This window comes from Ambystoma mexicanum, chromosome 1q (assembly GCF_040938575.1).
Source record: "Ambystoma mexicanum isolate Mex_15411 chromosome 1q, UKY_AmexF1_1, whole genome shotgun sequence".
NCBI classification, from domain to species: domain Eukaryota; kingdom Metazoa; phylum Chordata; class Amphibia; order Caudata; family Ambystomatidae; genus Ambystoma; species Ambystoma mexicanum.
Window position 1 is genome coordinate 699,403,797 of NC_090922.1, and position 14,026 is coordinate 699,417,822.

General features: G+C 49.3%; 1 protein-coding gene across 1 annotated transcript in view; it reads left to right on the plus strand.

The window, feature by feature from the left end:
* The window catches only part of STX18 (syntaxin 18), a 559,937-nt gene that overhangs the window by 231,644 nt on the left and 314,267 nt on the right, over positions 1-14,026 (plus strand). The window contains exons 4-5 of the mRNA XM_069641306.1: positions 3,310-3,387; positions 3,488-3,554. Of these exons, the coding sequence (XP_069497407.1) occupies positions 3,310-3,387; positions 3,488-3,554 (145 nt within the window). The remainder of the gene's footprint in view (positions 1-3,309; positions 3,388-3,487; positions 3,555-14,026) is intronic.

Here is a 14,026-nt window from a genome sequence, read left to right on the forward strand (position 1 = left end):
CCCCAGTATTAATGCACCTCCAGGTGCGCCGTGAGCATGCATGTCCGCTCAAAACCATCTTGTTTTTTCCCAAAATCAATGCCGGATCTGCGGGAGCTCCTACAAGGAGCGTCCTTTCATGCAGCCATCAAGCCATGCCCTCGAGCCAAACCTTCATTTGAAAACTGCTCAAGTCCGCGCCTGAAAGAAAAGTGAAAACAAGGTCAACACTAGAGTAATAAAGACATTAAGCAACTATTCCAAGCATCTATTGGCATAGAGACTTACCTGCTGAGACAAGCTATTCAAGACTCTGCTACAGCCCCATAGGATCAGTGAAGGAACTCGAGCCAGGGAATGAATGTCTTATTGCACCCATGCAAGAGATTGCACGATGGAGAGTCCACCATTAATAAACCCAAGGTGAGGCTGAAGTGGAGAGGGGGCATTAGGAGGTTACGGGAAGTGGGAACCAAACCCACTCCTCACGGCTGCTAATATCCTATTTCGACCTTTTAGGCAAACACTTCCTGGGAAGTGACAGTGAGGGAGAAGTCGCATGCAAGCCTCTCCAACCAGCCCCGTGTAACGCCAGTGCAGACATCATTCCTGCAGCTTCGAGCGACGCCTCCGTGGAGACCAGCTGAGCGTGCCACCAACCTATAGTGAATCTGTTCTTTTGACTTTTTATTAATTCCTCTCTTGCTTCATCCTCCCTGGTTGGAAACGGCTCTGATCTCTCTTTAGCAACCAATGCTCAATAAAACTACTCTTCAAAGTATAAGCCCATCACAAATTTGCCATCCCGCTGCACTCTCCCCTCGGATGCATGGTTCTTGTATAAGATTGCCCCATCACCCTCTCCCAACATAGCTACTTGAAGGACAAACCTAAAATGATATGTAGAAATGTAAACATTATCAAAATCCCTGCTTTGTCTTAAAGTTCACTTAAGCAAAACGTTAGCACTCAGTCAGCACTTCTTTTACTTGGCTGCTTGTATTTGGAACTCATTCCCTCATGACATCAGACTGGCTCTACCATCCTTTCCTTCTGCTTCTCAATTGCTTTTCTGTTCAGATCAACTCGCACTCCTTCCCACCACAGCTGGACTAAAAATAACCACCATCAACCAATGATCCCTGCCATTTCGTATCCCCTCTGCAATGCTTTTACTCGTGAAATTACTGTATAGTTTTCCTCTTATCAACTGCGCTTTTCGCTAGGTTCTCTCTTTAGAGATACCTTAAACGAATCAAGACTAATGACACTTATTTGCAATAGATATTCAGTTAATTTTTTGTTTACACTTTAGCTGAAGAGGAAGATGATAAAATACATGTGTGACACAAGCATGGTGAGACCCGTATCCAGCTGAACATGTCATTAACTAGGGGTGAGCAGCAATTCAGTAAGAGTGGTGCACCTAACAAGACTAGTGGAGCAGAACAAGTGGAGTGTACCACTCAGTGATTGTGGGAGGTGTGGCTGGTCAGAAGAAGAATACAGACTCTGTTTTTCCATTTTACTGTAATGGTTTATTAAAGAAAAGGTAATGACTCCTAACTTTCCCTAAAGTACTCGTGTTCCCTACGTAGCAAACTAAGGTGCTTGTCAGTTGTCGGTGATAGTCCAAAATTAGATTTAATCCAGTGTCCAAATCTGATCTCTCCTGACTTTACCATTATTAGAACAACTAATGTGCAGGAGAACAACTCCCCTTTCCTGTAAACTGGGTTTTCCCAATTCATGTCAATATAGGATTCAGAGGTAACTTTTGACGACCACTCATCAAATCACACAGTTCGGATACTGGATCCTTCCAGGTTTTGTTGCTTTCCTCAGATTGCTTTCTGTTCTTTCTCTAATTACTCTTTGGCTCTGGTTCTACTATTTGTTATGAAATTACTTCCTCAGGATGCATCAGCACTTTTGTCGGTTATTTCACATAGGTGCCTCTGCTTTTCTGCCAACTTTTTATCTTGACTGGGACGATAATAGGATAATAGTAGGATAATTCCAGTAATGATTCTCACTTTCTTTAAATATTCTCAATACTTTGTCTTGACTGGTATGAGTAGCAGCGTTCCAGTAATTATTCTCTTTCTTTTGTCCCACTCCTGTGTCTCCCGTTTTCCCTGTTACCTGTATTCGTTGGGGATAACATCACTGGGTTCCTCAATGGACTGTGGCTTTCTTCTTTTCATGTCCTCTAGCCTTTCCCTGAGTATCACAGACTGCTTCTCCACTCCTCCTATGTAAGCTCTAGTCTGCAACCGTTCTGCAAGTGTGGTACTGGCATCGTTCATGCGTCTCGTTAGGTGTCGCACCACCACTTTTCCTCCTCTCCGACTCAGGACGCACTTCAGCATGTCCTCTCTCTAGTTCTGCATTCTGCGCCTTTTCCTTTTTCCAACGTTTACGGTCAGCAGCTCTCTCATGTGTCAGATGCTGTGCGTCCAGAACTCCTTCAGCAGATCTCGCCAGCTGACTTGAAAGTCCTGTTCTCGCTCTCATTCCAAGGCCGCGCCTCCTAGTTTTATGACACTCTCAAGGGGTTTTCTGTGTTCCTTGTCAAAGTCCTTTACTCTTTATTTTTCCAGTTGGCTTCTTCGTCCCAGTTTTCCTTGGGTTTCCTGTCCTAAATAATAACGAGGTATTTGGTTAACAAATAACAAATCTTGACTTGTTCTTCATGTTTTCCTTCATAAGATGTTATTGAAGATGGAGTATTGTTACTGTGGTGAGGGAGTATCTTGCAGGAACGTTAGTCCTTGTCCCCAACGGGGGAGTTTTTCCTGGTGAGGTTCTGCTTGCCTCTACCCTTAGGGACAGTATTGGGTAGCAGGCTCACTTCCCTCACCTCACAGGAAAAAGCTCCCCCTTGGAGAGAAGTGACAGAATCACACGATTCCTCACAGAGGTCACTTAATGAGTGAAGTGTGGTGAATGGGAATAGTAATCTTAGGAGGTTGGGGAATGTATGTCAAGTAGCAGGGTATATTAATATGCAAGTGGCGAATTTAGTTGGAGGAATTGGACCCTTGACATGAAATGTGAGAAACTGGTAAGAGTGGTGTAATGAATGACTAGGTGTTCCAGGCTACACAGCCACACAGAAATACACCTATATTTTGTTCTTGCCACAATCCTCCGAAGGGGGCTTTCAAGATTCTGTGCATGATTACCATGTTACTGCCAAGAACATTGTTGTGAATTTCTCTCTAAAGATTTTGGGAGCAGGAGGCAGTTATCTGTTTGCAATACTTGTGTTTTTTTTATTTTTTATTTTGACCTCTTTTTGAAGTTTCGGATTGTTTTTTGTTCCAGCGCATAAGGATATCAATTCTTCGCAAGTGAAAGGACACAGGGCTGCAGTTCTGGACTTCAGTGAAGATTATTTAAGAAGTATGCATTGTTTTCACACCAATCAAATTAATGTTTCCTTTTCTTGTACTTTTTAAGTTCTTTAAAAAGATTTGTTTTCATAGTATTTTTTATTTAACAGGAGTGTGTAAATTGTATTCGGAACAAAGGGCGATCCGTGTGAAACGTGTGGTAGACAAAAAGAGACTGTGAGTAGCTTCATAGTACTATTGATAAGAATTGCATGTTTTTGTTAATTTACCAGATGTCAACTTCTTTGTGTTTATATGCTCAGTGAGAGGCACCTTTCATTATTAGAAGGGTGCTACAGGGACATTCTACAATGAAAATTACCCAGGCTTATAGCGCTGAGAGTCTTGACTCTATTAAAGACACAGAGACAAGCATTATGCTCAACTCTGTAATGACACTCCTCACAGCAGCTACTTCATATCTTTTTTCTGTTTTATTTTATTTTAATTATTTTTTTAAACAGTAAAACAACCAAACTTCAACAAAACTTCCACCATACGGGACTACAAATCCCCAGAAGTCCACTGTGTTCCTGAACCAGCACAGCCCTTATGTCATGTTCTTTCTGGGCCGCCTCCTCTTTCTTGGATGAGCCAACAGTAAACAGTTCAACCGGAAAACGTCACCACCAACAGTCTAAACATGAACAGTTGGCTGACTTGGGATTCTGCTTCCGTTCCGCAAACGACCAATCCTGCAAGAGATGCCACAGCATCCAGAAAGACTTTTGCTCAGTTGCCTTTAAGGTCACCACCTAGGAATCAACCAGACATACAATTAGGGAGGGAATACGCAGCTATGTAAGGAACTCATGGTGGCAACAGTAAAGGCAGACTCAAGTGATCACAGTTCAAGGGTGTTTATTAAACTGTAAATGCAGGGTGGAAAAACGCCTAACCTAAATCTAAGATGGGTGCAAGCTTTGACCATCAAATGAAAAAGAGGGCAGTTCTTGTGGCGCCTTGTCAAAATAAAAGGCCTATACTAAAAAAAAACGATTGCCAAATCCTTACAACTAATAACAGAGTGTGGGATAGGGTTTTCAACAATAATTGCCAGGGGTCTCCCTTCCCCACATTTTGAGCATGGGACAAAGTGGATTTCCTGAGCACAGCACACGCTTGAGCTTTCCCAGCACGAGCTGAGAGTTCCGTACCAGCTATAAGGTTCTTCGCTGGTAAGTCTCTTTTCAATAAAAAGTCTCTTGACTTTGAGGGCCTGATGTATTTTACCAACAAACAGAGTTCCTTTTCAAATGGACTTTGTGTGATGACTTTTCACCCTGTGGATCTCCCTCAGCCGAGCTTGGACCCAGATGATGAGGACAATTTGTTTCCCCTGGTCTCCCAATACTTCTTGCATTCACAAATCTTAATGTCTTTTTTAACAGTTCTTCAGGCTTTGCCCCTTTTTGTCGGCTTCCCTCTGCCGGGTTCACTCTTGATAACTTTTACGAACAGCTCACTGTGGACACCCCTGCGTCGGGTTTACTTTGATCAACCTTTTCGAGGGGATTGGGTCTTCTGACGTATTCCATATCTATGACATGTAATCACCACAGCTGTCCTGCATTCGGAAAATCTTCGGCGTCTGTGTCCTGCGTCGATGACATCGATACGCCGCCCTCGAGGACCTCCTCCAACGGCCGACGTCACTGGATGTTATAAGTAGGACGCACGACGCCCGTAGCCTCCATTCCGTTTTTTCCGCGAACGTGTTCGCTTCGGAGATCTTGGCGCGCCGCGACTCTTTGGAGTTTCTATTCTTTCTCGGTTCTTCGAACCTATTCGTATTGTGAAGTATATTCTTCGTGAAGATGTCTATCTCGTCTTCCACCCCGCGTCCGGGCTTTAAGAAGTGCGGGGACGGTGGGTCCAAGATGTCGGTGACAGACTTGCACAACGCCTGCCTCTGGTGCCTCGGGGAGGCCCATGACACGGATGACTGTGTCGACTGCCTGTCGCTCCCGTCCAAAGCCTTTCGGGAGCGCAAGAAGAAGTTGTCGGTAAGTAAGGTATCCAAGCCACGGAAGTCGAGGTCTGTGAGGCTTTTGACAGACGATTCGGGGGGCGACTCTCTGCTTCGTCGTCGGAAGTCCAGTGGGTCTCGGTCCCGGAGTCGGTCCCGCCACTCCTCTGCCTCTTCGAGGCACTCCCGGAAGCGCCGTCATCGGTTGCCTTCCCCGTCCTCATCTGAGGACTCCGCCCGTTGGCGGGTCGCTTATCCCACCAAGCATGCGACGCCGGAGGAATGGGCTTCCTTCGGGAAGAAAACGTTAGCGATTCTCGAATCGCAGGGCACTGGTCCGTCCGCGCCTCCGAGTGGGGTCGGTCGTGATCAGTCGAGAGACACCGCTCGCACGCCTTCGGGGTCGGGTGGTCGGCACGATTCGTGGGAGAGTTCCCGCTCGGACAAGGGGAATCATTCTCGTCATGCCCGGTCCAGGTCCCGGTCCTCGACACTCTCGAGACCGTGTGCACCTGTGGTGTCTTCGAGGAAGACGTCGACGCCGGTGGCGCCAAGGTCGTCGACTGACTCTTTCGAGGTCCCGCCTCCGAAGAAGTCGTTGACGACATCGGCGCCCAGGCTGCCTGTGTTGACGCCATCGATGCTGTCGGCGCTGCGTTCGGCGATGCCGCCGATTCACTCGACGCGTTTCGAGGCTGTTTCGACGGGGGTACCCCGGGGCTCGGTGGAACACCCTAGAAAGGCTCTGGCCAAGGTCAAGCATGGCTTTGTTCCACATTCTGTGCCTTCTTACTGCCATCTTGAGTTTATTACAGAGGTGGATGAGGGCTCTGATGATGGCATGGTTCCTGATACGGTCGCAGACAAGATTTTCTCGGGCCATAGCTGTCATGATCTCTGCTTCAAAAAAGATCAGGACTTGCCCGACTCCCTTGGAAGCAGACCCATAACCCCGGTTCCGAGTGCCAGCCAGTCCCAATTGGGACCTTTTGGACCCTGTCCTGGCGCCAGTGGCACCAGGCTCATAAAGATGCCCAGTCCCAGCGCTGGAAGCGCCGGGCTCATAATGCTTGGGTGGACTTACCTGCAGCAGACCATGCTGCTTACTTACCTGCCAGTTGAACCCCTGATCCTCTTTTGTTTGGGACTACTTTTCCTGTTGGGTGGGGCAGGAGCCACTCCCTAGGTTCAGAACACTGGAACTCTTCTGGAAAGCAGGAACTCTTTTCTTACCTAGGCGTGGCTGTGGAAGGAGACACCTAAGCACTACAGGAGGCTATTTAAACCACACCCGATGGATGAATCTTGCTTTGCGTTATTCTGCATTCTCTGCAGCAGAACGCTCATCGTGTCTTCTGCTTCTGATCCTGGGCCTAAGGGAACAAAGGCTTACCATCCTGGAATCCAGTCTTCAGCAGCACCTGTAAAGACAAAGAAAGAACAGGTTAGCACTACGGTCTTCAGTGGCAGCGCATCTCTTACCTGGTCCTCGCGCTGCATCCGGCATCTGAAAGACAAAGGCTTACCTACTCTCCGCATGCTTCGGCGGTCTTCGCACTGCATTCCGGCATCCGAAAGACAAAAGCTTACCAGCTCTTTGCACGCTCCGGAGGCCTTCGGCGCTGCATCCCGCATCTGAAAGACAAAAGAAGGTGCGTTTAAAGACATTGGGCAACTTTATTACTCACGTGCCATTACTCCTTCCCACGCCGAATCCAGTGGGTATTCCAGCACCCTTCAGCTTCTCTAAAGCTCTGAACTTGTACCTGCAAGATAAAAGGGACAGTTAGTGCGCATCGTGAAGCAGGCTACAAGCGCTTACTTACGTGCTTCCAGGCGCTTCTATTCCTCACGCGGGTTCGATCCTCAACTCTCATCAGCCCGCCATCCGCCATCGCCGGAACCCTGCAAAACAAGAGATATCATTACAAAAGACTTTTAAGACATTTGAAGTGCCCAGAACTTACCGTTCGTGCAGTTAACGACGGACAGCAGTCCTCTGAGGTCAAGAGGCCTGCACCCTTATCCAGTGAAGAAACTGGTTACGGCACCCTGCCCCGAGGCAGATGGAGAGCTCGGCGTTCACTTACCTAAGGTGAGGGCGTTAACCTTTGGGGTTCTACAGGAGAAGAGAAAGGGAAGAGGAGAGAGGCACCCAATAACCCCAGTTCATTAATCCCATATTTTCTATCTGCAGACATCTTACTCTTCGAGTCAGACATACAGTGCACAGAGGTCCAGCCCAAAGAGCCAACCGTGTGTTACACATCACCTTTGAAGATACGGCATTCACCCAGTCAAGACCGGCGCCTCTGCGGGAATCAGGTGAGCGTTACAATAGCCAGATTGAGGACCTGCGGCAGTCCCTGCACGATGCCAGTGGGCTGGACACCTCTCCGGAGGTGGAGTTTTGTAGGCCTGAGCCTGGCACTCATGCCGACTCCTCGTACCAGCGCCTTATGTCTAGGGTCACCGAGTACTTGGGATGGTCTGCTCCCCCAGGGGATTTTCTTCAGGATGACCTTAAGGATATCCTCGACCAAGGTCCACCAACTGACCCGGTACTGCCGTTCCTTATGGCTCTACAGAGGAGGGTGGCGGCGGCTTGGACTGCTCCGTAGAGTCTCCCGGCAGTGGGCAAGTCTTTGCTGCGAAAATACCGCCCAGCCAGTAGCGACCCCTGCTACTTGACCAAGCACCCCACTCCGGAGAGTTTGGTGGTGCAGGCGGCTACGGCCCCGGCAAAGCAGGCGTCGTATTCTACCATCCCTCCTGATAGGGACGACAAGCGTTTTGACGGCTGGGCGAAGAACGTGTTTTATTCAGGGGTTATGGCGCTTCAGGCGGCCAACTCTGTATGTGCCTTGTCACGTTTCACGCATACTCTGTGGAACTGTGTTTCCTTAGCGGCTGAACATATTCCCGAAGGGGACGAACGGGATGGTTTCCTTGCCATGGTTCAGTATGGCAAGGATGCCACGTGTGAGGCCCTTCAGTTGGGTTTGGACATGGCAGATTGCCTCAGCCCGTCCATGGCGGCAAGCACCGTGATACGCAGGTTTGCGTGGTTGCGGAAGTCTGGGTTTGCTCCTGATGTGCATGCCCGGCTCCTCAACATGCCCTTTGACGGTGAATATCTTTTTGGCAGCAAGGCTGACGAGAGCCTTGAGAGGTTGCAGACCTCCAAAGCTGCAGCGAAGTCATTGGGCGCTGCAGTTCGCCAACCTCCGCCTTTTCGTCCTAGGGGACAGCAATGGAGGGGAGGTTCCTTTCGTTATTGCTCATCCTTTGGTAAAGCGAGAGGAGCTGCCAGTCAAAGGGGCCACCGTAGGAGTGCCAGAGGTGGAAAACAAGGTACTTGAGGTGCCAAGGCCGCTTGGGCTGTTGCCTCTTTGCCCTCAGGCAATGCCGCAGCCGCTTCAGCTCAGTCATGAGGCCATGTCCCATGGTTCGCCGGTTGGGGCAAGGCTGGCACAGCATCTTGCAGAGGGGCGCGCCATTACTTCAGATGTGTGGGTTCTGGAGATCATAACCCAAAGCTACTGTCTTCCTTTCCGGCAGAGGCCTCAAGACAATCCACCGGGGAATCTCTCTTTGAAGAGTCCGGATCCGCTCCTTGCGCAGGAAATTCAATCCCTGCTGGAGAAAGGCGCCATAGAACTGGTGCCTGTAGCGGAGAGGAACAAGGAATGGTATTCCCCATATTTTTTGATTTCCAAGAAAGATGGGGGTTTGAGACCCATCATGGACTTGCGCAGTTTGAACAAACTCCTCAGGAAGGACAAGTTCAAGATGGTTACTCTCTCTCAAGTCCTCCAGGCCCTTCAACTTCAGGACTGGTTGGTGTCTCTCAACCTCAAGGATGCTTATTTTCATGTGCCGATTCATCCAAAGCACAAGAAGTACCTAAGGTTCGCGGTTGGCGACTCGCACTTTCAGTTTCGGGTCCTGCTGTTCGGATTGTCCTCCGCCCAGAGGGTCTTCACCAAGCTCATGGTAGTGGTTGCAGCGCACCTCAGGAAAGGGGGGATTCACGTCTACCCCTACCTGGACGATTGGTTGATCAGGTCGCGCTCTCCCAAACAAGTCCTGGATCATATGTCAGTCACCTGCCACTCCTTCCACAAGCTGGGCTTCTCCCTCAACTTAAAGAAGTCCCATTTGACACCAACTCAGAGGCTCCAGTACATCGCAGCTGTGCTCGACACGTCCCTGGGGTAGTGTTGTCCTCCCAGGTGAGGGCTCATCACATTCAGCAGATGATGCACAAGTTTCAGCTTGCCCAGAGTCTCCCAGTGTTCGAGTTCTTGAGATTGCTTGGCCTCATGGCATCCAGCATTCTTCTGGTGCCAGAGGCCAGGTTACGGATGAGATCTTTGCAATGGGCACTCAAACTCCAGTGGTCTCAGTCCTCCGGCAGGTTGTCGGACCCTGTTCAGGTGCCGTCCTCGGTCTCCCAGGACCTTCTGTGTTGGGCCGTCGAAGACAATCTGATGAAGGGGGCTCCATTTTGGCTACCCTGGCCGGAGGTAACAATCGTGATGGACGCATCCCTCACGGGATGGGGAGCTCATACCAACAAGTTGACAGTCAGAGGTTGTTGGTCTCCGTCGGAGTCCAGACTCCATATCTATCTGTTGGAGCTGAGGGCCGTCAGGCTAGCCCTGAAGGCTTTTCTGCCGACTGTGTGAGGGAAGAATGTCCTGATCCTGACGGACAACACGGTTGCCATGCACTACCTCAACAAAAAGGGGGGGCAGGGTCACTTCCTCTGTGCAAAGAGGCTATGCAGCTCTGGTTCTGGGCAATCCAGCAGGAAGTTTCGATCTCGGCAGTTCATCTGGCAAGAGACGAAAACGAGACGGCGGACGCTCTGAGCAGGCATAGCGCGATCTCTCACGAGTGGGAGTTGGCTCAGGAGATTCTCCTGGAGATCTTCGCCCTTTGGGGGACCCCTCAAGTGGATCTCTTCGCTTCCAGTGTCAACCGGAAGTGCGAGAGGTTCTGTTCGCGGGAATTTCCTCCAAAAGGAGCCTTAGGAGACGTGTTTGTGGTAGAGTGGTCATTCCCACTGCTGTACGCATTTCCTCCAGTCCCCGTCATCCCGCAAGTATTGCGGAGGTTACAGAGGTTCGGTTCCCGGATGATCCTCATTGCTCCTGCTTGGGCCCGGAGGACGTGGTACCCGGACCTTCTCGACTTGTCCATCTGCCCTCCACGTCGTCTTCCCTACCGAGACGATCTGCTCTCACGGGAGGGGGGGTCAGGTTCTCCATCCAGAGTTCCGTTCCCTCAACCTTCACGCTTGGTTTCTGAAAGGTTGAGGTATAAGGATTGGGACCTCCCTGAAGACGTGATGGAGGTGTTGCTCTGGGCCAGACGGCCCGCAACAAAGTCCCTGTACTGTTGCCATTGGCGTAAGTTCTGCGACTTGTGCAGGATTAAGAATGTGGATCCTTTTACATGTGACATTCCCATGGTTCTGTCTTTTTTGCTTTCTTTGGCCCACTGTAACGCTCACCTGATTCCCGCAGAGGCGCCGGTCTTGACTGGGTGAATGCCGTATCTTCAAAGGTGATGTGTAACACACGGTTGGCTCTTTGGGCTGGACCTCTGTGCACTGTATGTCTGACTCGAAGAGTAAGATGTCTTAGGTAAGTGAACGCCGAGCTCTCCATCTGCCTCGGGGCAGGGTGCCGTAACCAGTTTCTTCACTGGATAAGGGTGCAGACCTCTTGACCTCAGAGGACTGCTGTCCGTCGTTAACTGCACGAACGGTAAGTTCTGGGCACTTCAAATGTCTTAAAAGTCTTTTGTAATGATATCTCTTGTTTTGCAGGGTTCCGGCGATGGCGGGCTGATGAGAGTTGAGGATCGAACCCGCGTGAGGAATAGAAGCGCCTGGAAGCACGTAAGTAAGCGCTTGTAGCCTGCTTCACGATGCGCACTAACTGTCCCTTTTATCTTGCAGGTACAAGTTCGGAGCTTTAGAGAAGCTGAAGGGTGCTGGAATACCCGGTGGTCAGTCAAAAGGCCGAATACATAATACCGAATGTCAAAAATCTCGAAACCAAAATCTCGAGAAAAAAAAATATCGAATTATTTATTAATTTATTTATATGTGTTTTTGGGGTCAGGTAAGTAAAAAAAATGGTTAAAATAAAAAAAAACAAAAAAAAGGGGGGTTGGGGGGGAACCCCCCATTTCGAAAAAAAAACGTCATAAAAAAAAATTCGATATTTTTTTTTTCGGCCTTTTGTTTTCGAGATTTTGGTATTCGGTATTATCACTATGAACCGGAATACCCACTGGATTCGGCGTGGGAAGGAGTAATGGCACGTGAGTAATAAAGTTGCCCAATGTCTTTAAACGCACCTTCTTTTGTCTTTCAGATGCGGGATGCAGCGCCGAAGGCCTCCGGAGCGTGCGAAGAGCTGGTAAGCTTTTGTCTTTCAGATGCCGGAATGCAGTGCGAAGACCTCCGGAGCATGCGAAGAGTAAGTAAGCCTTTGTCTTTCAGATGCCGGAATGCAGCGCGAGGCGTTGGTGACAGCCGATGGACCAGGTAAGAGATGCGCTGCCACTGAAGACCGTAGTGCTAACCTGTTCTTTCTTTGTCTTTACAGGTGCTGCTGAAGACTGGATTCCAGGATGGTAAGCCTTTGTTCCCTTAGGCCCAGGATCAGAAGCAGAAGACACGATGAGCGTTCTGCTGCAGAGAATGCAGAATAACGCAAAGCAAGATTCATCCATCGGGTGTGGTTTAAATAGCCTCCTGTAGTGCTTAGGTATCTCCTTCCACAGCCACGCCTAGGTAAGAAAAGAGTTCCTGCTTTCCAGAAGAGTTCCAGTGTTCTGAACCTAGGGAGTGGCTCCTGCCCCACCCAACAGGAAAAGTAGTCCCAAACAGAAGAGGATCAGGGGTTCAACTGGCAGGTAAGTAAGCAGCTTGGTCTGCTGCAGGTAAGTCCACCCAAGCATTATGAGCCCGGCGCTTCCAGCGCTGGGACTGGGCATCTTTATGAGCCTGGTGCCACTGGCGCCAGGACAGGGTCCAAAAAGTCCCAATTGGGACTGGCTGGCACTCGGAACCGGGGTTATGGGTCTGCTTCCAAGGGAGTCGGGCAAGTCCTGATCTTTTGGAAGCAGAGATCATGACACCCACAGGGTCTTGGAAGTGGGTACCATTAAAGGTTACCTGGCGGCGCTGTCCATATTTAAGCGCTTGTCTGAAGTGTTCCTATTTTAAAATTCCTTTAATTTCTCAGTTTCTGAAAGGGCTCACTAATGTGTTCCCTCCATCACCTTTCTAGGTGCCCGGTTGGGATTTGAACCTTGTTCTCAAGTTTCTGATGGGTGCTCCGTTTGAGCCTTTGCATTCATGCCCTTTGAGACTGTTAACTCTTAAAACTGTATTTTTGTTTGCGGTCACTTCCGCTCGCAGAGTGAGTGAGTCACAGGCACTTTCAGTTAAGCCACCCTTCACCATGTTTCATAAGGACAGGGTTGTCCTTAGAGTTCGTCCTTTCTTTCTTCCGAAGGTGGTGTCGGAATTTCATTTAGGCCAGAAGGTTGTTCTTCTGGCGTTTTATCCTCCTCTACATCCTGGTAAGGAAGAAGAGAGGTTCCATAGGCTTGATCCTAGGAGAGCGTTAAGCTTTTATATTTCACACATATCCCGGGTCAGAGTGGACGATCAACTCTTCATTGGTTACGCTGGAAAGCGTTTGGGACAAGCTGTGACGAAACAGACTTTGTCTCGCTGGATTATTTTGGCTATCTGAGTGTTACTGTCGACTTGCGGACCCATTCTACCAGGGGTATGGCTGCCTCTACTGCCCTACAGAGGGGTGTTCCTATTCGTAACATCTGTGATGCAGCCACCTGGGCTTCGGTACATAATTTTGTACGTCATTACGCCCTCGATTCCATCCGTGGGCAGTATCTGGCCTTTGGCAAGGCGGTCCTTTACTCCGCAATTTAATTGGGCATTCTAAATTTCTGTTTTCTAAATTCTTTTCCCACCTCCTTGCATTGGTACTGCTTTGGGAGTCTGTCATAGATATGGAATACATCGGAGGACCCAATCCCCTCGAAGAACAAGTTACTCTCTTACCTGGTAACGTTCTTTCGATGGGATGGTCCGACGACGTATTCCATATCGCTCCCTCCCTGCCTTCCCCGCTACAGAATTTCTTATGCGATTGCAGCTTACGTTTCCGCAAGGCTTTGTGTGTCAGACTGGCAGAAGACTCGTGCCACACGTTCTGGGAAAAAACTACAACTGAGGCTACGGGCATCGTGCGTCCTACTTATAACATCCAGTGACGTCGGCCGTCGGAGGAGGTCCTCGAGGGCGGCGTATCGACGTCATCGACGCAGGACGCAGACGCTGAAGATTTTCTGAAGCAGCACAGCTGTTGTGATTACATGTCATAGATATGGAATACGTCGTCGGACCATCCCATCGAAAGAACGTTACCAGGTAAGAGAGTAACTTGTTCTTCTATGGGACTTCTGACTTCACCCCTTCTCGTTAGCATCCTTTTTCCGGGTTCACTCTTCACAACCTTTTCAACACACTGTTCATGCGCTAGTTTCACCAACGGGATTCACTTCCCTTTGCTTCACAATCATCTGTCAATCGAAGACTTTCGATGGTACAGAGGATTTTTCAAGA